The 26,318-nt window shown below is 42.3% G+C and overlaps 1 protein-coding gene across 1 annotated transcript in view; it reads right to left on the minus strand.

The window, feature by feature from the left end:
• The window catches only part of cdh23 (cadherin-related 23), a 340,743-nt gene that overhangs the window by 86,107 nt on the left and 228,318 nt on the right, over positions 1-26,318 (minus strand). Inside the window, exons 15-26 of the mRNA XM_051648347.1 lie at positions 24,817-25,054; positions 22,727-22,832; positions 22,285-22,412; positions 21,276-21,348; positions 19,622-19,738; positions 17,826-17,938; positions 17,111-17,218; positions 11,408-11,597; positions 10,593-10,738; positions 10,117-10,336; positions 7,356-7,508; positions 756-869 (exon numbers count right to left, since the gene is read on the minus strand). Coding sequence (XP_051504307.1) covers positions 756-869; positions 7,356-7,508; positions 10,117-10,336; positions 10,593-10,738; positions 11,408-11,597; positions 17,111-17,218; positions 17,826-17,938; positions 19,622-19,738; positions 21,276-21,348; positions 22,285-22,412; positions 22,727-22,832; positions 24,817-25,054 — 1,706 coding nt within the window. The remainder of the gene's footprint in view (positions 1-755; positions 870-7,355; positions 7,509-10,116; positions 10,337-10,592; positions 10,739-11,407; positions 11,598-17,110; positions 17,219-17,825; positions 17,939-19,621; positions 19,739-21,275; positions 21,349-22,284; positions 22,413-22,726; positions 22,833-24,816; positions 25,055-26,318) is intronic.

The raw sequence follows: 26,318 nt of genomic DNA on the forward strand, positions 1-26,318 counted from the left end.
AGTACCTAGAAACATTTATATGAAATATGGCATTTTAAATTACTTTTAAGATTTCATGAATATAAATGACTTAGCAAGGCCTGGAAATAACAATTTTAAAATCACTCTGATATTTCGCATATGTTTCAGGGTAACACAATTAATCTTTACAATCAAATTAAATTTATAATAATAATAATAAATATTCCTTTTAGGCAATCTAAAATTACTTGCAAGAGTGTGTTTGTTTGTGCCTCATACAGTACATTGTCAATATCAGCACACTTTGCTCTGAGGTTACACTGTAATAAGAATTCAAACCACTTAAAATAAAAAATTAAGTTTAACTTCTGCTTTAATTTTTTAAGTCAAAACAAAAGTCAAGTTGAAAGTCATAAAATAGTTTATTATGATGACAATTTAAATGGACGGAAACAAAGACTATGTAATAAGATAATGATGAATTTTTTTTTTTACAGAGAATGTACTCTGAGAAATGTTTTCCAAAACATTTGTTTAATTTCTCCATATTTAAAGTCCATGATCAGATCAAAGCAGTGATGAAGTGGATGAATAGGGCACTGTATTTTCAAAGAAGATCATTGAACTGGTATTTATAACTATTCACTGCATAAATCAAACAGGCATAACTCAAACAGGAAACCACAACACTGCTTTCAACTCTGTGTCATTTTGGCAGGAAGCTGCAAAGATCATGCCACATGTGCATGCATACACACATACCAATTGTTTTTAAACACCTATATGAAACTCACCAATCGCTTCAATCACTAGCCTGTACGAGGACTGAGTCTCCCGGTCCAGACTTACCACAGTCTGGACCACACCAGTCCGGAAACCCACGCTAAACTTGCCATCCTGGTTCCCTCCTATAGAGACACAAAACACTTTTTGAGAAAAATCACACATTATGGCTCTCTTCTCACACTTAGTGAGCTGTCTGCTGCCTACTGTCTACAAGGGCATCTGCTTTCTGAGAAAGAATCCTAAGTGAAATGGAACCGTCCTGGTTACTTGCGTAACCTCCGTTCCCTGATGGAGGGAACAAGGCATTGTGTCGATGTAGTGACACAAGGAGGCACTTTTGGGAGCCCAAGACACCTCTGGTCTTTGATAAAAGGCCAATGAAAATTGGCGAGTGGTATTTGCATACCACTCCCCCAGACATACGGATATAAAAGGAGCTGGTATGCAACCACTCATTCAGGTTTTATGCTGAGGAGCCGAGACAAGGTCCCGGCCTTTTCAGCGGGTAGTTCAGTGTTGTGGCAGGAGGGACACGATGTCTCATTCCCTCCATCAGGGAACAGAGGTTACGCAAGTAACCAGGACGTTCCCTATCTGTCACCCACTCTACGTTGTGTCGATGTAGTGACACTAGGGGTCCCTATACAAAATGCCGCAACTGGCTGAACTGTGTTACATGAACTGGCAGTGTGTGATGGGCAGATCACTGTGTGCCACATAGCCAGCGCACCAGGCCAACACGTAACCTCCCCAAACACTGTTATGAGTGTCGAACGGCCCTTTGGGACAAGTCGACTACCCAAAAGATAGAGACGGGCTAGTCCAGTCGTGGCCTCTTATCCCCTTTTTTTTCCACTCCCCAAAAAAGGGGGATTAACCAACTGGGCGGACCAGGTCTAGTCGGGGGGGGTCTCCCAACCAAGGGAAGGACATCGCGGAGACTGCACCCTGCCCAGAGAGGAGGGGGGGGTTTAAGTGGAAATATGTCACATCGTCTTGCTGAGTTATGTCGGAAGTATGCCATGTGAAGAAGTCCCATGGTAGATCCTACCCTACGGGGGAGGAGTTTCTACAAGCACGGAAACTGGGGCAGAGGGGCCTCTGCCCAAGGAAGACGCAGTTTGCCAACAGGGAAACGAATTGGCGGAAGGTATCCATCACTTGGGTTCACCTACCCCAGTACAGGGCTTTAATTAGCACATGTACTGGGCCGGCAGCGAGTCTCTCCAAAAACTCATCTGCCACAGGGCTTGGAGGAAATCAACCAGGGAACAAAGTTTGTGAACACTACTGGGAGTTAACGGCACACGTCTTTAGCTCAGGGGAGGTGAAAGGCACTATGCGCAAGCGATACACCCGGCCAGCTGTCCCGGACTTACCTGCTTGTGCGTGCCATTACACAGGATGAAACCGGTTCCACCCGGAGGTTGTAGAACCTCGCAAAGGTGTTTGGTGTTGCCCAGCCCGCTGCTCTGCAAATGTCTGTTAGAGAGGTGCCCCTGGTCAAGGCCCAGGAGGCCGCTACACCCCTGGTAGAATGGGCTCATAGCCCTACCGGGGGCGGCACGTCCTGGGTGTGATATGCCATAGTTATGGCATCAATGAGCCAGTGGGTGATCCTCTGCTTGGAGACAGTGCTTCCTTTCCACTGTCCACCAAAGCAGACAATGAACTGGTTAGAGACTCTAAAGCTCTGCGTGCGATCCAAATAGATGCATAAAGCGCGCACTGGACACAGCAATGTCAGGGCTGGGTCTGCCTCCTCCTGGGGCAGCGCTTGCAGGTTCACCACCTGGTCCCTAAAAGGGGTCGTGGGAACCTTGGGCACATAGCCCGGTCGGGGTCTCAGGATCACGTGAGAGTAGCCCGGACTGAACTCCAGGCACGTTTCGCTGATAGGGAATGCTTGCAGGTCTCCTACCCTCTTGATGGAAGTGAGCACAGTCAGGAGGGCAGTCTTCAAGGAGAGTGCCTTAAGCTCAGCTGACTGCAAAGGCTCAAAGGGGGCTCTCTGTAGACCCTAAAGAACTACAGAGAGGTCCCATGAGAGAACTAGGCGTGGTCTGAAGGGATTCAGCCTCCTGGTGCCTCTTAGGAACCTGATGATCAGGTCATGCTTCCCTAAGGACTTACCGTCCACTGTGTCGTGGTGTCACTTAAAGGCATACAGGCACCTCGTAGAGGGGGCCCTAGCCTGAGGGATCGTGTCTACCACCATGGGTGGTAGACCGCTTAGGTCTTCTGCGTCCCGTCCAGGGGCCAGACATGGAGATTCCAGAGGTCTGGTCACGGGTGCCAGATGGTGCCCCTTCCCTGAGAAAGAAGGTCCTTCCTCAGGGGAATTCGCTGGGGGCAGGGGTGGGGGGGGGTTTGCTGTTACGAGGAGCGTGAGGTCCGAGAACCACGTCTGGGTGGGCCAGTAGGGTGCTACCAGGATGACCTGCTCCACGTCCTCCCTGACCTTGCACAGGGTCTGTGCAAGTAGGCTCACTGGGGGAAATGCATATTTGTGCAGTCCAGAGGGCCAGCTGTGTGCCAGTGCATCTATACCGAGAGGTGCCTCGGTCAGGGTATACCATAGCGGGCAGTGGGAGGATTATTGGGAGGCGAACAGGTCTACCTGTGCCTGTCCGAATCAACTCCAGATTAGCTGGACCACCTGAGGGTAGAGTCTCCACTCTCCCCTGAGGGTAACCTGCCGTGACAGCGCATCTGCTGCAGTGTTGAAGTCGCCCGGGACGCGAGTCGTTCGCAGCGACTTGAGGTGCTGCTGACTCCAGAGGAGGAGACGGCGGGCGAGTTGTGACATACAACAGGAGCGCAGACCGCCTTGAAGGTTGACATATGCTACCGTAGCCATGTTGTCTGTCCGAACTAACACATGCTTGCCCTGGATCAAAGGCCGGAACCTCCGCAGGGTGAGCAGAATTGCCAGCAACTTGAGGCAGTTGATGTGCCAATGCAGCCGCGGGCCCGTCCATAAGCCGGCGGCTGCGTGCCCATTGCAAACTGTGCCCCAGCCCATCTTGGAGGCGTCTGTCGTGACCACAATGTGCCTGGAGATCTGCTCTAGGGGAACACCTGCCCGTAGAAACGTGAGGTCGGTCCAAGGGTTGAAGAGGCAGTGACAGATCAGCGTGATGACCACACGGCGCCATGCCCATCTCGGGACCCGAGTCTGAAGCCAGTGCTGAAGCGGTCTCATATGCATCAACCTGAGTGGAGTGGCCACCGCTGAGGATGCCATATGCCCCAGGAGCCTCTGAAAGAGTTTCAGTGGAACCGCTGTTTTCTGTTTGAACGCCTTCAAACAGGTCAGCACCGACAGTGCACGCTCATTCATGAGGCACGCTGTCAACGAGACTGAGTCCAACTCCAAACCGAGAAAAGAGATGCTCTGAACCGGGAGGAGCTTGCTCTTTTCCCAGTTGACCCGTAGCCCTAGCCGGCTGAGGTGCGAGAGCACCAGGTCCCTGTGTGCAAACAACATATCCTGAGAGTGAGCTAGGATTAGCCAATCGTCGAGATAGTTGAGAATGCAAATGCCAACCTCCCTTAACGGGGCAAGAGCTGCCTCTGCGACCTTCGTGAAGATGTGAGGGGACAAGGACAGACCGAAAGGGAGGACCTTGTACTGATATGCCCAACCCTCGAATGCAAACCGCAGGAAGAGTCTGTGTTGAGGTAGAATCGATACGTGGAAGTACGCATCCTTCAGGTCTACCGCTGCGAACCAATCTTGATGCCAGACGCTCGCCAGAATGCATTTTTGCGTCAGCATCTTGAATGGGAGTCTGTGTAAAGCCCGGTTCAGTACTCGCAGTTCCAAGATTGGCCGCAACCCACCGCCTTTTTTTGGCACAATGAAGTAGGGGCTGTAAAACCCCTTCTTCATCTCGGCCGGAGGGACAGGTTCTATCACATCCTTCTGTAGGATGGTAGCGATGTCCGTGCGCAAGGTAGCAGCATTTTCATCCTTCACTGAGGTGAAGTGGATACCACTGAACCTGGGCGGACGCCTGCCAAACTGAATCACGTAGCCGAGTCGGACGGTCCGGATCAGCCATCACAACGGATTGGAAAGTGCAAGTCACGCATCCAAGCTCAGAGCGAGGGGGACCAAAGGGACAATCTCGTCAGACATACCGGCAGGTGGGGCCTCGTGGTGGGGTGGAGCCCGAGGTGCCACACCATGTTGTGGCCGTGCTGAGTCCAGGGACATCGAAGCACTTACTGTACCTGGTTCCTTGTGACCACCCCTGGAACAGCCTGGGACGGGGAAGGAAGAGGCCTGTCCTCGCGACCTGTGGAGACTGTCACATTGGGGGCGGATTTGTGCCACAGCTGGGCACGCAGGGGCGGGGAGACCACTGCTCGTGCGCCAACCCTGAAAGGATAAAAAGGTGGACGGTGATCATAATGACGGCCGTGCACACCGGTTATGTGACCCAGAGAATGAGGAAACCGCTCTTTTGCTGAACTGTTGGGTACCACAGCCACTTGGGCATGTGGCGAAATAAAATGAAAAAGCAACAAAAGATTCTCCTCCCGGCCCTCCACCGGGGGATGGAGTGGTCTGTTTACCAGCTCCAAGGTGGGTTTCGTCGACACTGGGTCACCCGTCTCAGGGGCACTGCGAAGCCTTCCGTGGGTTCTTGGCAGCCGGCCGTGAGCCGGGTAGCGTCTGCTTCCTGCAGTGGGCTCCACGCTGGGGCCGGGCCGAAGGGGCAGGCTGCGGCGGAGCTGGTACAGTCACCGCAGGGGGGGACGCCCTTGGCGACGAGCAGGCGGAGTGCTGGATATAGGCCAACCTAGGAGATAGGGGCAGCAAGGAACCGTGCCTTGTCAGCCTCACCCATCTCAACCAGGTTGAGCCAAAGGTGGCATTCCTGAACCACTAAGGTGCACATCGCCCGACCGAGAGACCATGCCGTGACCTTCGTCACCTGGAGAGCAAGGTCGGATGCCGAGCGCAGCTCCTGCATCAAATCAGGGGTGGAACTACCCTCGTGCAGTTCTTTTAGTGCCTTGGCTCGACCTTCAGGAGAGCCATGGCGTGCAGGGCGGAGGTGGCTTGTCCAGCGGCACTGTAGGCTTTGGCCGTCAGGGATGACGTGAACCTACAGGCCTTGGAAGGGAGCTTTGGGCATCCACGCCAGGTGGCGGCGCTCTGCGGGAATAGGTGCACCGCGAGTGCCTTATCCACTGGGGGAATCGCCGAATAGCCCCTGGTCGCCCCGCCATCGAGTGTAGTAAGGGCGGGGGAGCTGAAAGATCGGGATCGGGGAGTAAAAGGTGCCTCCAATGATTTTGTCAGCTCCTCATGCACTTCCGGGAAGAAAGGGACTGGAGAGGGGCGTGGCTGCTTTGAGCGGCGCCGCGAGCCCAGGAACCAATCATCAAGCTGCCAGGGTTCAGGGGAGAGCAGAGGGTTCCACTCTAGCCCGACGCTCGTGGCCGCCCGGGAAAGCATCTCCGTCATTTCCGAATCAGCCTGTGACTGGGCAATCGTCCCCGAAGGGGGGAGCCCAGCTGAGGCTTCTGCGTCCGACTGGATGAGCCCGCTCTCCGATGCTGCGCTCGAGAGCTCATCAGCTTCGCGGGCTCCGAACAAGAGGTCGAACTCGCTGTGAGACGAGCCGGCGGACTCATCTGGAAGCCCAATCGGGGCAGATGAGCGTGCTGGGGAATGGGAGGTCCGGCGGGGGGATACCTGGCGGAGGTGGTCCCATTGGTGTCCCCAAATCGCCCCCAGTGCTAGCCGCGCTGGCCTCATACCCATAGGTAGAAGGACCGAGGCGGGGAGCCGCTGGGGTTGCCATGGTCATGTTCTCGCAGTGAGTACATGATCCATCCATGAACGCTGTCTCTGCGTGGGTTGCACCCAGACACGAAAGACAGCGATCGTGACCGTCCGAAGTTGAGAGGAAACGACCACAACCAGGAATAACACACAAACGGAAAGGCATCTTTAAAAAGATGCATCTTTAAAAAGACGTTTTGTGTGTGCCGCTCTTTTAGAGAAATATACTCTTTAAGAAAAATATACTCTCTTTTCTCTGCCGAAGCGCCAAGGGGCGTTCTCTGCATTGCACCAGTGCAGAGGAGGGAGAAGCCGCTGAAATGCACCGTCAGATCCAGCAGAGGTGAATGAACAGTCAGCTTAGTAAACATCAACCGTTCAGCTCCGAAGAGAAAATCTGAATGAGTGGTTGCATACCAGCTCCTTTTATACCCGTATGTCCGGGGGAGTGGTATTCATATACCACTCGCCAATTTTCATTGGCCATTTATCAAAGACCAGAGGTGTCTTGGGCTCCCAAGAGTGACCCCTAGTGTCACTACATCGACACAACGTCGAGTGAGTGACAGATAGGGAACTCATACGTGACTGGTTTGGAAAGCTATTTTTAGTAGTTTGCCAAATAGAAGGTAGCCTTTGCATCTTGAGTGCATCTATGCTGCCTAAAAATGCTACCTATGTAGACAGACATCTCACTAAGCTTCAGAACAGAGCTTTAGTCACGCATCTGTAGAAAATGGGACATTTTGTAGTATCAACGTAATTCCCACAGTGTTACTCCACTAAAGTGACCTTCTGAACTGACCTGTGATGAAATAGCTCAGCTCTGCGTTAAGACCTGCATCATTATCAGAGCAGTTGAGTCTGACCACCACATAATCACGTGGCACACTCTCCTCCAACGATATGTTATGAACAGTGGGAAAAAAGGTGGGTGTCTCATCATTTACATCCAAAACTGCAAAGAGAGACAGACAGAGCAACAGTTATTAAGTTGGGATTAGTCACGATGGTCAAACAGTCATCCAAGAATGTACTGTATAGTGTTGCGTTTTTAATGTGGCATGTCCAGTTAGATACAGCTCAACTTTTAAAATGCTATTTTTGAATGCAAGTGAGGCACTTACAAAGTGTTCAGGAGCATCCCAATCTTTTAATTGAGCACATATGTGAATGTGTTGTGTTTGCACACACAAAGTCCTTGGACATGTGCTCAGATAGTCTGCTGTAAGTTACAATACTTCATTGCCTATGTTATATGTATGTTTCAGAAAGTAAAAGGGAAAATGTGACAAAAAGACACTGATTTGTGCATTTGGGATTTTCATACACTCAAACTCACTGCAGTTTGGCCTCTGAGTGAAACAAATTTGCTCATTGCATTCTACAAATTAAGACCTTTCTAACAATATAAAACACATGGCTATCTCATCTTTTTTTATGGTTTTACCAACTCTGAATATAATTGTTGTGGTAAAAAGATTTGCAAATGATGAGAACAAAACTCATTAACAAAACTTTAATTTGTCAACAAATTAAAAAGCATTATTTAAGAATTGGTAGGATCAACAATATGCATTGTAATGTCCAGATTCTAAGCTTTAAAATGATACCTATTTCCAAGATCAAGCAAGTGGCAGATCAAGCAAGTGGTTATTAATTATTATGTAATTATTATATATGTTTTGTTTTCCCAGGGAGTGCCCCCAACTTGCTCGGTATGAGCTCAGTTCAATAAAATCCTTCTATCAATAAAAATATACACTTGCGCCAAAAGTTTGGAATAATGTATAGATTTTGCTCTTATGGAGAGAAATTGGTACTTTTATTCACCAAAGTGGCATTCAACTGATCACAATGTATAGTCAGGACATTAATAACGTGAAAAATTACTGTTACAATCTGAAAAACAATTTCAGAACTTCTTAAACTACTTCAAAGAGTTCTCATCAAAAAATCCTCCACTTGCATCAATTACAGCTTTGCAGATCCTTGGCATTCTAGCTGTCAGTTTGTCCAGATACTCAGGTGACGTTTCACCCCACGCTTCCTGTAGCACTTGCAATAGATGTGGCTGTCTTGTCTGGCACTTCTCACGCACATTACAGTCTAGCTGATCCCACAAAAGTTCAATGTGGTTAAGATCCATAACACTCTTTTCCAATCATCTGTTGTCCAATGTCTGTTTCTTTGCCCACTCTAACCTTTTCTTTTTGTTTTTCTGTTTCAAAAGTGGCTTTTTCTTTGCAGTTCTTCCCATAAGGCCTGAGTCTTCTCTTTACTGTTGTACATAAACTGGTGTTGAGCGGGTAGTATTCAATGAAGCTGTCAGCTGAGGACATGTGAGGCATCTATTTCTCAAACTAGAGACTCTGATGTACTTATCCTCTTGTTTAGTTGTACATCTGGCCTTCCACATCTCTTTCTGTTCTTGTTAGAGCCAGTTGTCCTTTGTCTTTGAAGACTGTAGTGTACACCTTTGTATGAAATCTTCAGTTTTTTGGCAATTTCAAGCATTGTATAGCCTTCATTCCTCAAAACAACGATTGATTGACGAGTTTCTAGAGAAAGCTGTTTCTTTTTTTTGTTGCCATTTTTGTCCTAATATTGACCTTAAGACATGCCAGTCTATTGCACACTGTGGCAACTCAAAAACAAACCCAAAGACAATGTTAAGCTTCATTTAATGAACCAAATAGCTTTCAGCAGTGTTTGATATAATGGCAAGTGATTTTCTAGTGCAAAATTAGCAATTTAGCATGATTACTCAAGGATAAGGTGTTGGAGTGATGGCTGCTGGAAATGGGGCCTGTCTAGATTTGATCAAAAATGACTTTTTTCAAATAGTGATGGTGCTGTTTTTTTCACATTATTAATGTCCTGACTATACTTTGTGTTCAGTTGAATGCCACTTTGGTGAATAAAAGTACCAATTTCTTTCCATAAGAGCAAAATCTGTACATTATTCCAAACTTTTGGCCGCCAGTGTATATATTTTTTAAGTATGTTCAAATCAGTACAAAACCTGTCATAATTACTGAAAAAGAAGTTGACAAAAAGATCTAATGCAATATCTTGTGAAAATATATGCAATATGAGAGATTTATAAACAATCTTAGTGGGCCAGTCATTTTTGGCTGTGAACACATAATTTGTTAGCACAAAATGAACACAGCTCAAGGATTAAAGGGCTTCCTTAAGACCAATTAGTTGACTAGTCATTCAGTTAGCCCACTGACTAGTTGATTTTGAAAAAACATAGTTTTTCTCATTTGCAAAGGCAGAATGTTAGTCTAAGTCGCCATTCTCCTTAATTGCATTTTTTTCTTCCATACAATGAAAACGAATGTTGACTGAGGTTGTCAGTTCCAAACATTTTACCTAATATATTTTGTGTTTCACAGAAGAAGAAAAAAATCATACAGATTTAGAACGAATGAAGGCGATTAAATTATTTTAAGAAATTAAAAATATTTTTTTTTTTATTTGATTTAAAACCTATTATTATTTTTATCTGAACACAAGGTATTGACAGCTAGACAGAGACTGGCTCCCCTGCTATGTACCTGTGATTGTGAGAGTACTGGTGGATGTTCGTGGAAACTGTCCTGCATCATATGCAATGATCCTCAGATAATAATGCCCGATCTGCTCACGGTCCAGCACTGACGTGGAAACCAGGATTCCCGTGGTGGTGTTGAGTCGGAAGTCAAGGCGTGGCATTCCTACCTGAAGCGCCATGGTAACTGCCCCATTATTACCCTCATCAGGGTCCTGCACTTGCACCTGAGGGAGTAAAACAGCAGGGGGAAGCAGAGCACAGGATAGTTTTATTACAAGGGCTATTGTGGGAATAGAACACTACATACTACTATTTTTGCAGTATGTATACTACAGTACACAGTATTCAAATTTTCTGTATGCATGGAATACTCAGATGACCTATAACTTTTCCCAAAATGTGCAAAACACAACAAAGCACACAGTACTAAAACTGAATAATCTCAGTCCCTGTAAAGATCTCAACCAATCAAATGCTTACACTGAACACAGAAGAACCGATAGGAATCCCCTCCGGTACTTCAGCAACAAATGGGAGGTTGAGAAAGGCAGGATCATTGTCATTGAGGTCCAGTAGGTTCACATACACTGTTGCACTTGCTGAAGAGCGCAGTGGAGGAGTCCCACCTGAGGATGGCAGCACTGTGATATGAATCCTTGCACACATGCTCTCACACAGCATCTTGAACTTACGAGCTTACTTTAGTCATTGTATCCACTGAGGGGGAAGAATTCTTAAAACTGAAATGTCAGTTTATACTGTCAAAAACATCTCTGACAAATGCTCAAAACAGACTAATAGAGTGACAAAAACAGATTTTATAAAGAAGGACAAACAAGGCAATGTTCGGAATCAAATACTAGCTTACTGCACAATATACTGTATACTGCATACTACCTGTTATTTTTTTTTAAGTCTTTAAAAAAAAAAAAAAAAATGCATTATGCACTGTTAACCGTACTTTATACTGAATAAATAACGTTTTGGTTTGAAACGTCACTTCCGTCAGCTGTTAAACGGCGAACGCTTCCATGTAGTAAAAAAGAGTTAAGTGTTCCATTTGGGATGATACTACACTTTGAAAATTCATACACTACATGCCTGAGTGCATAGTATATTTTAAAAGTGCATAGTGTATAGTGTGTCGTTTGGGCCAAACACGACAGACTAAACAGACAGACAGACACCCAGTCCAGAGATAAAGAGAGCGAGTGCAGGTGACTGTAAAACTTTACATCTTTGTTATGACCTCAGAGAATGAGCAAGGCATTATGGGACAGGTTAGAGTAATTTACGGTCTGTAGCAGAGACGACGATGGTCCTCATAAGTTGTGCGGCTCTGGTGTCCCGACTCTCTCTGTCTAGGACTGCCCCACTGGTGCGGATTTTACCGGTACTGCGGTTGATGGTGTAGAACGGGTTCTCTGGATTTATAGAGTATACCACTGTCCCATTATCACCATAATCAGGGTCCACTGCTAAAACCTATAGAGAGAGAGAGAGAGAGTGAGAGAGAGAGAGAGAGAGAGAGAGAGAGGGGTGAAAAAAGGAGGTGAAAAAAGTCCTGAGACACAACATCCCTGAAAACAAGTTAGTCTTAGAAAACGTCTTGGCTGGTCTCCCAGCATGGACAGGCTGGTCTGTTTGCTGGTTTTAAGGGGGTTTGGGGCACTTGTAAGCTGGTCGACCCACTAAACCAGCTAAATAGTAGGTTGGCTGTGAGACCAGCTAGCCTAGCTGAAAACCAGCCTGGCCAGGCTGATAGACCAGTTAAATACCAGCTAAGACCAGCAAACCACCTTCTTAGACTGGTTAAACTTTTCTTTCATTTTTTTCTTTTTTTTCAGTAGGAAACACCACTGAGCTGATTTACAGGTCTTAACTGGTCTCCAAGCCTTGTCAGCCTAGCCTGTGTGCTGGTTTTAGAGGGGTATCAGGTACTTGTCGCCTGATCAGACTTAGAGACCAGCTGGCCAACCAACTTGTCAAGTTGAAGACCAGCTTGGCTGGGAGACCAGCTAGACCACCTGAAGACCAGCTTGACCAGGCTGGAAGACCAGCTAGGCCAGCTGAAGTCCACCTTGACCAGGCTCAGAGACCAGCAAGTCCAGCTGAAGACCAGCTTGGCCAGGCTGGGAGACCAGCTAGACCAGTTGAAGACTAGTTTGAAAAGGCTGAGAGACCAGCAAGACCAGGTTAAAACCAGCTTGACCAGGTTGGGAGACCAGCTAGACAACCTGAAGACCAGCTTGACCAGGCTGGGAGACCAGCTAGTCCAGCTGAAGACCAGCTTTAATAGGCTGGAAGACCAGCAAGACCAGCTGAAGACCATCTTTGCCAGGCTTGGAGACCAGCTAGACCAGCAGAAGACCATATTGGCCAGGCTCAGAGACCACCATGGCCAGGCTGGGAGACCAGTTTGAAGACCAGCTTTAAAAGGCTGGGAGACCAGTGAGAACAGCTGAAGACCACAATGGCCAGGATTGGAGACCAGCAAGACCAGCTGAAGACCACCTTGGCCAGGCTGGGAGACCAGCAAGATCAGCTGAAGACAACCTTGGCCAGGCTCAGAGCCCACACTGGCCAGGCTGGGAGACGAGCTAGACCAGCTGAAGACCCGCTTTAATAGGCTGGGAAAAAGCGAGAACAGCTGAAGACCAGCTTTAATAGGCTGAGAGACCAGTGAGAACAGCTGAAGACCACCTTGGCCAGGATCGGAGACCAGCTAAACCAGCTGATGACCAACTTTAATAGGCTGGGAAACCAGCTAGTCCAGCTGAAGACCACCTTGGCTAGGATCGGAGACCAGCTAAACCAGCTGATGACCAACTTTAATAGGCCGGGAAACCAGCTAGTCCAGCTGAAGACCACCTTGGCCAGGCTTGTTCTTTTCCCCCAGCACGGAGTCCAAAGGCATGACAGAAATTAAATCACACCAATCTCTCCCCACAGACAGCATGATGGGAGATTTATGCATGTGGCCCGACTGTCTAAAACTCTCAATCAATTATTCACTGTGCTGAAGGAGAAGCCCTGAAATCACTTAATTGGTCATTAGAGAACAAAGGTTCTGTAGGTCTTTAATTATTAAAATACGAAGGACTAGACGTCTCTGTTCTCCATTGATTAGAGAGTGTTTAAACGGATGATGTAGAGCACAGGTGTAATGTAAAGTTGATCTAATTGATTTGAACTCTGTGGAGGATATTTTTCACATACACACAGACATTTAGCATACAGGTGTGTTTACAGACACTGTTAAATGAATGTTCCAGGTTCAATTCCATTTAAAGTGATAGTTCACCTAAAAATAAAAATTCTGTCATCATTTACTCACCCTCATTTTGTTCCAAACCCATATTAATTTCTTTCTTCTGTGGAACACAAAAGGAGATGTGAACTATTTTTATGATAATTATGTTTTCTATTTTATTAATTTATTTGGGAATTTGACAGCCGCTGGTCACTTTATGCTTTTTTGTATGGAAAAGAGCATCTGGGAGAGTCTTTAAAACATCTCCTTTTGTGTTCCATGAAAGAAAGCATCTCGTACAGGATTGGAGTGACATTAAATTAAATGGTTAAATGATAATTACATTTTCCTTTTCGGATAAGCTATTCCTTTAAACAGATGATTTTAACACAGTATGCCAGTTTGCTGGCCAAAAAGTTAAATGATTGATCCTAGATCACTTAACTCAGAGCTTGAGAAAAACACATGCTTAAAGAAATTAAACTTTTACAGCCGGAGTTCTGTGATTTAAATTACCCATCCATTTCTTTCTTTGCTCTTTTCATCACTCTCTCTCTCCTGCACAGTGTCCAGAAGGGTAATCAAGTATGCGCTTGACTCTAGGCTACATTTTAATTAGTCATCGGAACCTCTTAATGAAGTTCAGCACTGGCTTGTTAATTAATGGACAATCAGGGGCAAATTTAGCAAATACTCTCAGCCAAAGCCAGGATGAAACATCTAAACAAGCAGAGGGTTTTTGTCTGGGGTTCTGGAGGAAAGATCACCTTTAACCTGAACACTTCAGGCTCTCAATGGTGCACATTACATCCACCTCTCAAATTCACATTTTTACCAATAGAAAACCATTGTTAGGTTAGGAATGCAACACAGGATTAGGGCTGCATTTGTGAAACAGGCTAAAACTTTAACTGCCCAGTTAGACAGGAAGGTGCTTTTGTTATGTGACATTTTGTGGCAGGTAAATCTAAAATCAATGATTTTACAGTAATGGGCAACTAAGGGCCCTATTTTAAGAGTGCTAGAACTAAGCGCAGTGCTGTGCCATAAGTCATAAGTGCAAAGTTAATGGGCATGGCCATGATATTTTGGTATTTTCGTGCAAGCATGCACTTTTCATGTTATTAAACCATCTGCTTCCTATTATAAATGTCATTTCCTGCCATCACCAGCACTATAAACAAAGACAGAGCACATTCATAAGAAGTTGGTAATGTAAATGGACTGCATGCAATGAATTAGAAGAATAGAAAATGAGGTTCTTTTCTATGAAAGAGACACGCTCCTTTTATACGCATGGAAAATGTGTTTCCTGTTGGATGTACGCTCTGTTAAATTATATAGAATGTAAGTATTATTAATCATTTTCATCTACTGACACACAAATCATGACTAGTATTAACAATGATTGTATCCTCACGCACTTCACTTCTACCGGTCGATTTTGAAAATGTTTATTCATTTATTGAAACATTAAAAAATTAAACCCAAACTTTCTTTACATTCCAATTATACTTAAAAACGAAACGAAAATATAATCAAAATAACGAAGTGGTCAAAAAAATCATACCAATTCCAAACATTTTACCCTCTCCATCTTCTTCCACCGGCCCCTTTTGCAGTGCCTTAAAAATCATTCTATGACAACAGGTGGAAAAATACCAATACAGATTAGATTACAAAGAGTCTACAACATGATAATAATAACTGAAAAATACACCATGACCTATAGATAGTTTAATGCAAATCTCTTTTATAAAAGGGCTATAACTATGATTATCAAGGACATAATTTGATGTTTTTACTATATTTTCAGAGTTTGGACATGAAACTTATTACCACCTGCTGGTGGAATCTCCAAACTGCAAATGCAGGAACTGAATTTAGACGTTGCGCAGAAAACAGACGTGGTATTGAAACGTCTTAGCGCAATGACCTATTTCTCAGGAAAATTGCACTTTGTGCCACGTCATTAACATACAATACACCCACAGTTTGTGTACATACATTCACAGACAGCGCAAACACTCCCACCCACAGCCACTTGCTCTTTTCGCTCTTACGAAAACTGAATTTGAAGTAGTGCACGGTCGTTGCGCATAGCGCTGCGCTTTGCGCACTCAAGAAAATAGAGACCAAAGTGTGCAACAAAGTGGTAGTTCATTCGAATAATGATGCAGAAGTCTTGGAAAAGGGTTGAACAGATAAGGGGGTGTTCATGCAGGACACGTTTCTGGATAAAAACAGTTAGATGCAGCAGAGTGAAACAAATCGTCTGTGTTAATATGCACATTAACATTTTAATCCATTGTTTTAAAACTTACATTAATTTGCTACACTGGGTGTCTTAACCACTTTTAACTTGACAAGGCATCTTAAAAACACAACAATCTTGGTGCAATAAACTAAAAACTTACAGTGAGACATGGTGCAATGACCAAAGGCTAAGGCCGGGACTGGAGATGGTGTGATTGAAATTAACATAAAATAATTTTTAATTCACCAAATGAGGAAAAACCTGGGATTTTTCACATATTTCATGCACTAGAATAATATAACCATACAGAGAGCTCAGTAAAATGGTCCAAGGACACAGAGGTGAGTGCCCACTTTGAATTCAGCTGCAAAACACTAGCCGATCAAAGGCAGGGACAGAGGGTTTTCTCTAGATGCAGAGGAGATGGAAACTTCCTCCTCTGGGTACAGGGGGGATTATCACTCATAAAATCAATACCACTAATTATGTTTACTTGCTGACTTTAGGATCAGAACTCTACTTCAGAATTCTTTTATTTCTGTATTTTTTCATTTAATATGTTGCTTTTTACAAACATCTTGTAGATGGCACTAGAGTCTAACCAGACCAACTTCTGTCAAGTTCCAAAAAGGGCAAAAACAACACAATAAAAGAACCATAAATGTAGTCCTTATGGCTTAAACGCTATATTCCAAGTCTTCTGAAGCAGTGCGAAAGCTTTGTGTGAAGAAAAGATATAAATCTATGTCATTATTCACTGATAATCTTCCCCTCTGCCACAGCTCTCAAATCTCATTCGCACTTGTGTTCAATTTTAAAATGCCATCTTTAGGAGTGTGATGCAGGTTTGACATCATGGATCCCAAAGAGCATTTGTTCTCGAATATGTTGTAACCAAATGTGGCTAACCAGATTAAATATGCTGAATGGAGAATGAGAACTGAGAGCTGCAGGAAAAGGGGATTTTCAGGTAATAACAACTACATTTTGGTCTGTTCCTCACACAATGTGGGTATGGCTTCAGAAGACTTGGGATATAGGGAATGCGTCATATGGACTACTATTATATGTTGTATGTCCCCCCCCCCCACCACCCCCCCTCCCACCCCACCCCTTTTAGAAGCTTAACAGTTAATCGTTATATGGATAAGAGCTGCATGAAGATTCTTAAAATAATCCTCCTTTTGTTTTCCATGGAAAAAAGCATACCGGTATGGAACAACATCAGGGTGAGCAAATAATGACAGAATTTTTATTTATGTGTGATCTATTCCTTTAAAAAAAGAATTTAATATTTATGTACAGTATTTATAGCTGTAAGTTTGCTAGACAGGAACAGAAATATACATATTTATACATACACCATTAGAGATCTTTATGTATAGGTCAAAGTTCAGGTCGTCTAGGTCACAAAAGCGTTAAGAAGTGTATAAAGATTTTGATTTCATAGGGTCAGAACAGGGGTTAAGGTCAGGTAAATGCACTCACAGAAATGACGTCAGTATCGATAGGACTCATCTCCACAACATTTGCTTGATATGGCTCATCTCGCCACAAAGGGGCGTTATCGTTTATATCCAGTATAGTGATGTTCACCTGCAGGGAGAGATACATATCTTTTATTTGTACTGTCATTATATTTCACAATTAAATTTTACAATAAATGGCCTGCTGTGCCTTAAGCCCAGAGAAGCCAAGTGTTTACAGTGATACAGTGATCCGCTTTGCGTAAAATCACTGTAAAGCATGGCCTTTGAATGGCTTATTGCTTTTATAAAATGATGAAACAGATCATAAAAGACACAGATTTTATATAAATAATTACATTTATTATTAATAATAAACTTAATGTTGATGATGACATCTAGATATAGACTTGGTACATTAATATAGAACTAAACTGATGCACTGTCACAGGCATGTATATTTTGCCTAATTTACAATGACTTTGTATGGAGTTCATGAGATTTTAGACCTAGAACCATCTGTTTTACAATTTAAAATGGTAAATATTTATAATATTGGTGATTATCCCTTTAAATTTTAAATTTGAAACTCTGAGCAATAAAAAGAGGGGCGGCGGGGGGGCGGGTGGGATGGTGGGGAGATAACAAGAGAGGAGAGAGAGAGACTGCAGTGATGGGTTTATCAGGGATAAAGGCAGAAACGTCTGTCTGAACTGGATCAAAGACTCAGCAGTTACCGTAGCGATGCCAGTCTTCTGCATTGGCCCAACCCCTCCATCCACGGCCCGTACAATCAGAATATACTCTGACTTCATCTCCCGATCCAAAAGAGCAGTGGTGGTGATCTCTCCTATACACACACACACACACACACACACACACAATAACTGACAGTTATGGTCTCCTCCTCATGCAAATTTGTTTGTAAGTGTCTATTTGGTGCCACGATAAAATACTGTATTTGTTTACTAACTAGCTAATCTAACTTTAACTGCTCATAATATGTTATTTGAAAAATGCTATTGAAATATGCATTATGTAAAAAGTAGAATTACAAATGTTTAATATAAGAACTTATGATAAATGGTTAATACAAGAACTTTTTTTACTTATTTTGGGGAGATTTAAGCTTTATACAGTATATTATACCCTCACATTTTATATAATTTAAGGATAGCAAATAAACCATTCAAATAATTGTATTTATTGAAAAATCACTTAAAACATATTAAAATATGCATTATTCATTGAAAAGGTTGTTTATAAGATTTGGGAACTGGCATAAGGGAGAACTAACCCTTCTGTTAATTAGTCAGGTAGGCAAAGTTATTGACTGGTGCCAGTAATCTCAAAATGGCCAAATACTATATTGGTTAAAAATTGGCCTGGCTGATAAATCATTCACATTTAACCTCGTGCGACCCCACGTCCACATGCGTAGTCGTTGTATTTTGGCTTCGCTATATGCAATGAATAATTTAAATGAATAAAAACTGACTGAATACTGTTCACGAGACAACAGCATGCCATCATTTTTTTTTCATTGAAACCTGTTTGGTTGTAAAGACTAGCATCGCTAGTTTCGTTTGATATGCCTCTTTAAAAAATCTGTTCATTTTTTGCGTGTCAGCATGCTGATAAACATGATGTCTACATATGTGGACACTGGCACTGCATTTCCTCAAAGGTAGAAAAATCATGTTAGTTATTTAGAATAACTTGCAACTCGAACACATCTGTGGGTCATTTAGCTTCATTTTAATATACATTTTGTTATGTTTAATTTTGATATATCTGTGCAATCGATTAACAATAGTAAATTTATTAACATTAGTCAATGCATTCCTATATATTTACTGTGCATTATCACACTGAGAATAATTGGGTTCATCCAAAAGCTGAAAAATGTTGCTTTCAGAGGCTTTATATGAAGTTAGGATGAAAATAAGGTGCATTTTGAACTGTTCTGAGACCAGTGCAGACAGACAGCACACTGGAGGTTAAGTTGTTCACTAAATAGTGAGCAAGTGAGCATTCTATAGCTTTCTATGCAGCTAAGTGCATTCAATACTAAAATCCAACCAAAAGTTCAGTTTCAGGCTGCAGATGATGTTTGGACCACTCAACATGTTTGGCAGACATGGGACAATGGTAATCAATACATAGATTCTGAATTTTATAATGCTACATTTTATTTTACCATGGTTGGCAGTTATTGGATGATGCTGGACATTACTTTGAATAAGAATTATTTATTCAGCTTTACAGAAAATCAGCTGTAATGTCTGTAATGTCTCAAAAACATGAATAACCAACACTGCTGGAAACAAAATAAACAATTTGATGAAAAAAAATCTGACTTTCTATAGCTTAGTGTTATTTAAAATTTCACAACGTAGTCTCACTGACCACATACTGCATGTTTATTAGGTGTTACTAGTTACAAATCAAAAAGGGAAATGGAAATTGCACACAGCAGTCACGCTTGGGTCTCAGGAGGTTAAAGAGAATACCTAAATTTCCCATTGCCCACCTGAGCGAGTGTTGAGTCTGAACTGAGAGCTGCCCTGCAGGGAGTAAATGAGAGAGGCCTGCCCAAACTCCCGAGACGCGTCCAGATCTGTGGCGTTCACAAACAACACTGTCGCTCCTAAAAGAATGAGAGAAGGGGTTGAAGAATTATGAACAAGACAGATAAAGATAAAGGTAAGAGGATGTAAATACATCATCAGATAACAATTGTGTGAGACAGACAGCTGTATGAAGAAATAGGCAAAGTATGAACAGACAGGCAAGGTTTGAGAGATGTTCTTTAGACAGGAAGTGGTCAATGTTTAAATTACTGTGCATTGATGGAGAAAGCCTTATGGATTTCAGGATTATCAGAGTTTAGTGAAGTGCGAATAGTAGTCTGAGAGTGACACCCTCACATAAACGCATAACAGCATGCAAGGTTTAAACAGACGCTGGTCAGAGCAAATGTAATTTCCTCTAAAGATTGGAGACAAGTCTATTGTGTAGAACAAAAGCACTGAGTGATTGAGTGAATAAATGCATAAGAATAATGCATATTGCTGTTTCTTTCTCTGTTTTCCTCTTCAACTGACCTTCTTGCTCAATTAAAATAAATACAATTATATAGAAGGAAATAAAGAAAGAAAATAAAAGGAAAGAAATTGTTAGATGTGAAAGTAAGATACAAACTAACATATTGAAGATCTGAAGCATAGTAGAGTGTGCAAAGTGATGCAGTACACAGACAAAGGGTAACTGAATAAATGGAACCTGTTTAAACACTAGATCTGCATGTCATGAATGAAATAGCAGTGCTTTAAAGGCAGTAAAAGAATAGTGTTAGTTTTAGGTAAGTTTAGGTTTCAGGCTTTAGTTCTGCATAAATGAAATGCAGCATCACCATTTTTAACTTGTCATGACACTCAGTACTTGTCTTGTTTCCTGTTGTTCTGTGTATGAGAATCAACACGACACCATCTTTTGGACTGATCTCACATTACGTGACTGTGGCAACGTTTTTGCAAAACTAAGTTACGTGCTTCATTATACGTTTAGCTGAAGTTTCCTAGTGAAATGTCCAGAGGGGGGCGTCAAAAGCGAGTGAAATGGTGTTGTAATCAGATGAGGTTTTTAAGGTAAATATTAGATGGAGGTTTTAATGAATAAAATGCACATTCCTAACCTAAAACTTTAACCTAAACCTAACCAATATTTTTGTAAAATGAAATCTGACATGAAAAGCAAATTTTTTTAAGCAACCACGTCATCTCATATAGTGTTTTTGACATTTTCATTTCACGCATCAGCTTGCATGCTTGAATACCCTAACTAGAATGTTCGAGGAATATCAAAGCAGTGCTGCCTTGCAAAACTGTAATTATTCTCTTACATACTCTAGTTGTTTTGGCTTTTGGGGGTGAAACAACTGGAAACTGAAACAAAACCATCAAAACAAAACTGTGCCATAGCTGTGAGAAAATGGCACTTAATCAAACAAAATATTACATTGGTGTGGAACAGAACTAGTGCACAGATGGCTGATCACTGTAAATCATTGCTGACAGGAATCTAGTTATGTTGTTGTAAGGTTTTGAGCATTGTAGATGTGCCATATGTTGATACAGTATTCCTTTTTCTTTTCTTTTTTTTTGGTAATATAACTGATAACATACCTGCTACGATATTCTCCTGTATGTTGATGATATAAGACGAAAGGCTGAACTCGGGAGGGTTGTCGTTTTGGTCCTGCAGAGGGAGAGAGGGGGTTAATTTTTTTTTTTACAGAATATCTAAAAAGGCTTTAAATATTAACTCATTAATTTTCCACAGGGAACAAACTGCTCTCAGATGTAATTGGATGAAGTGATGGAGTGCTTTTGGGGTTTAATGGAAACTCACAGGCTGTGGCGATGTGAAATTATTAAATATCAGATACACACTGACTTACCACTTGAATTCAGCTTAATGTTTAGTTACTGTATAACACACACACACACACACACACACACACACACACACACACACACATGTTGGTGCAGCTATCATTATGAGGACTCTCCATAGACATAATGATTTTTATACTGTATAAACTATAGATTCTATCCCCTAACCCTAACCCTACCCCTAAACCTAACCCTCACAAAAAACGTTCTGCATTTTTACATTTTCAAAAAAACATCGATTAGTATGTTTTTTTAAGTGATTTGAAATATGGGGTCACTAGAAATGTCCTCATAAACCAAATTTATAGCATAATACCCTTGTAATTACTAGTTTATAACCTAAAAACAGTCCTCAAAACCACTTAAACCTGCCCCTCCACACACACACACACACACACACACACAAACAGTAAGCTGTATGTGCCAAACTCCTGCTGTATTTCAGATGAAATGTGTCTAATTGTAATCGTAATAAGAGAGCATAAAATGTCAGAGTGAAATTAATTGTGGATTAACCGTCCCAGTCAATGGAGCTCAGAGAAAACCACTGAATCCAGAATTCCCAAACTGTGGGGGTGTGTTTGTGTGAGTAAAAATGGTTCTTGATAGGAGGAGGGTTCTTTGTTGACCCTGCTGCAAAGTTCACTTGAAGAACCTTTGTTTTGTATTTTTTAAGAGTATACATTGGACATCCACTCTGGAATGTTCCATTAACAGAGGAGGGGGATTTAGTACTCACCAACACCTCTATGGTGATGGGCACGGTGCTGTTAAGGGATGGGTTCCCCCCATCTTTGGCCATCAGAGTCAGATAGATCATTCCACCAGGAATTTGCTCATAATCCAGAGGACGATTCACGGTGATGACTGAGAAGATACATAAATGAAATAAAAAAAACAGGTTATGACACACACATTGAATCAATATAGAAAAATAAAACAAATAAAGAAAAAAAAGCATATGTGTATTAGACAGCCATCTATAATCCATTTATAAAACACCAGAGGTCACAAAGGCTTCTCTAAAGGTATTTGCATGCTTTAAGGTGTTAAACCCAAATCCGATTCCCCCTAAAGCATTTAACACACTGAGCAACGCTGGCCTTGTTAATGGAACCCATGAACAGCCTGAACAACCAGTGAAATCTTATTAGGGGAAAACTCTGATTTGTTACACAGACCTGCATAGCCCTCCACCACACTGATACTGAAATATGTTCTGAACTGAGAGGCGTAGATGATGGAATATGTCAGGATATTATTGGGAGGAGAATCCTCGTCCGTCGCCTGTGAGAAACATAAAGAGACAAATGTAATTACATCAGCATTGTGTACTTTAATTATAAGTGCCTGACTTTAAATGCAAAAGTCTGGAACCGGAAAAGTCTAAATTACTTTATCATTTTTTAAATCACTGTGGTAATCAACATTATTTCAGAAATGTCATCTATAGACCTTAAATCTAAAGTGTGTCATTTCTTCTATGTCAAAATACTTTCTTCCTCTCCCAGTATATAATAGTCATTAGCCACTTTTCCACTATCGGGCCAGTACGAGCAAGGGCTATCAACTGGCCAGCCAGGGCCAGTAGCCTTGGACCTCGAGCAGCAAGAACAAAATCAATCGGTAATCAGCGGGCCAAAGGCCATTGGCCCTGAGAAAGCCCAGAGGAGGCATGATGAAGCCCCAGAAGTGACAGTGGGAACGCAATTTGCCCTGGTACACACTAGCACACCCTCATTTGGCCCGATAGTGGAAACACAGCTAATAAGGACTCATTTTGTTCTGATTCTCACCCAAAGTGATTGTATCCACTTGAGTCATATGTGTTACCTTTACGCTACCTTTATGATGTCTTTTTTGGAGCTTGAAAATTTTGAACCCCACTGACTTAAATTGTAAGGACAAGAACACATCATACATCCAGCAAACTACCTATGGTTGTGTTCCACAGAAGAAAGCAAGTCATTCAGGCTTGAGACTTTGAGAGAATTTACATTGTTTTGAGAAAATTATACGTTTTAGGTGAGCTATCCCTTTAAAATTTTCTCATCATTTCCCATCCCAGTACTTCCTTTCTTCTGCTGAACAGAGACGAAGATTTTTAGAAGATTATCTCAGCTCTATAGGTCCATACACTGCAAGTGAATGGTGACCTCCAAAAGCTCAAAAAAGGAGATCAAAGCAGCATAAAATGAATCCATAAGACACCAGTGGTTTAATCAATGTCTTCAAAAGCGATCCAGTTGGTTTTAGGTGAGAACAGACCAAAATGTAACTCCTTTTTCACTGTACATATTGACAGCAGTCTCTTGTGAACTGTCCCTTTAAGTAAATCGGTTCTTACGTACAGTTCATGTGAGGAGTATTTACACTAGGTCACTTCATGCGTTTTATCTGATCGAATATCTATCTGATCATGAAAAGACAGATTATAAATGCCCTCCAAGATTCATTTGAAGCAGATATAAATTTGCAGTCTTGTTTTTTTTTTAAGCGAAATACAGTATTTCTGAATGTTGTCCCCCTAAGTGTTTAATGTCACCTTAATAAAATATATAACTTCTCTTTGCAGAATTAAATAATATAATCAGATTTTTATATATTTAAAAATGTGTGTGTGTGTGTGTGTGTGTGTGTGTGTTTAATTTGTATCCGCTTACAAAAGAAACACACACACACACACACACACACACACACACACACACACACACACACACACACATACAACACCCCCTGCTGGTCACACAAATCAGAACTGCACCTACTGTCAAACTGTCAATCACAGCATAGATTAGAGCAGAGAGCTGAAATTAGTGTTGCTATGTCCGCACACGGAGACAATTAAACCTTAACACAGACATACTGAACACTAACAGAGTTAATGACCCACAGTCATGGAACAGAACAGAGCTCAGGCTTATTTCAGCGACAGGATTGGGCCAACTATGAGACCACTTATAAAGAGAGAGATTTGGCTCCAAACAATACATACAATATCTAATGGATAAAATCAAGTCTTGACCTATATTTTTATCATTAAATATACTATTGTGCTTTTACAGTATATTTATCAGATTACAGAAGTAAAATAGGTTGCAAACAGCATTTCACATTGACTTAACTGACATAATCCATTAAGTACTACAAGTTACATGTCACACATCCACACACAGCGCTGTAGAATAGTAGGTAGTGGATTCATGCACACTCGTTTTTCTGGTTTATCTTCCTCCTGTTTTTCTAAACTTCACATCTCACTGTTTCTCACCCGGGCCCGGACGACCTGCTGTGGTGCCTGTTCGTTCTCCATCAGTGAGCCCATGTACGTGTCCTTCTGGAAGACTGGCGCATTGTCGTTTACATCCATCACATTAATGCGGAGTCGACCTGTAGTCTCCTCCCCTCCTCCGTCACGAGCCAATATTGTCAGAGTAAAGCGTCTCATTAGCTCATAGTCCAACCGGCCTCTTAGAGTCACCCAGCCTGTCTCAGCATCCATTGAGAACCTAGGGGCGGAATTGACACACAGAAAAGTGTTAACATTAACCAATGAGATGTGGCAAGGGAGAAATGACAAATTAATTAACTCTAAGAGAGTAGGATAATGCAAAGGCTATGTTTGGAATAGCATACTACCATACTTTTTACTACTATTTTAACAGTATCCATGTTTATGGTGCACAGTATGCACCAGTAAAACAAAAAAGATTTAATGATATTACAAAAATGTGCTTTCACAAAGAAAGTCCTGAATTTGGACAAAACTTTTTCAAATATTAATAATATATATATATATTTTAGTTGTTCCACTGCTTATTCATGATAATAATAATAATAATAATAATAATAATAATAATAATAATAATAATAAAAGATAATTCCAAACTACTTATGCCAACATTTCTTTTTTTTATTCCGATTTTAATGATTTTTTTTTTACTGTCTCTAAACGGTTACACCACTTAAGACATTTTTTACTTTAAGCCTCTGAAAAAAATATCAAAATGACTTTGAAAACATGTTTATGATAGTAGATGTATTTAAGTAATTATTTTGTGTGAATTGCATTTTTAATGTATTTTTGAATAGCATTGTTAACAAAAAAGGACAAAAAAATGAGCGTCATGTCATTCACCCATAGAGAGTATATACACCGATCAGCTACAACATTAAAACCACCTGCCTAATATTGTGTAGGTCCCCCTCGTGCTGCCAAAACAGCACCAACCTGCATCTCAGAATAGCATTCAGAGATTATATTCTTCTCACCACAATTATACAAAGCAGTTATCTGAGTTATCGTAGACTTTGTCAGTTCGAACCAGTCTGGCCATTCTCTGTTGACCTCTCCAGTCAACAAGGCGTTTCCGTCCACAAAACTGCCACTCACTGGATGTTTTTTGTTTTTGGCGCCATTCGGAGTAAATTCTAGAGACTGTTGTGCATGAAAATCCCAGGAGATCAGCAGTTATAGAAATACTCAAACCAGCCCGTCTGGCACCAACAATCATCCATTATCTAATCAGCCAATCGTGTGGCAGCAATAAAGTCATGCAGATATGGGTCATGAGCTTCAGTTAATGTTCACATCAACCATCAGAATGGGGAAAAAAATGTGATCTCAGTGATTTGGACAATGGCATGACTGTTGGTGTCAGATGGGCTGGTTTGAGTATTTCTGTAACTGCTGATCTCCTGGGATTTTTACACTCAACAGTCTCTAGAATTTACTCAGAATGGTGCCAAAAACAAAAACATCCAGTGAGCTGC

This window comes from Myxocyprinus asiaticus, chromosome 21 (assembly GCF_019703515.2).
Source record: "Myxocyprinus asiaticus isolate MX2 ecotype Aquarium Trade chromosome 21, UBuf_Myxa_2, whole genome shotgun sequence".
In the NCBI taxonomy this organism is placed as follows: domain Eukaryota; kingdom Metazoa; phylum Chordata; class Actinopteri; order Cypriniformes; family Catostomidae; genus Myxocyprinus; species Myxocyprinus asiaticus.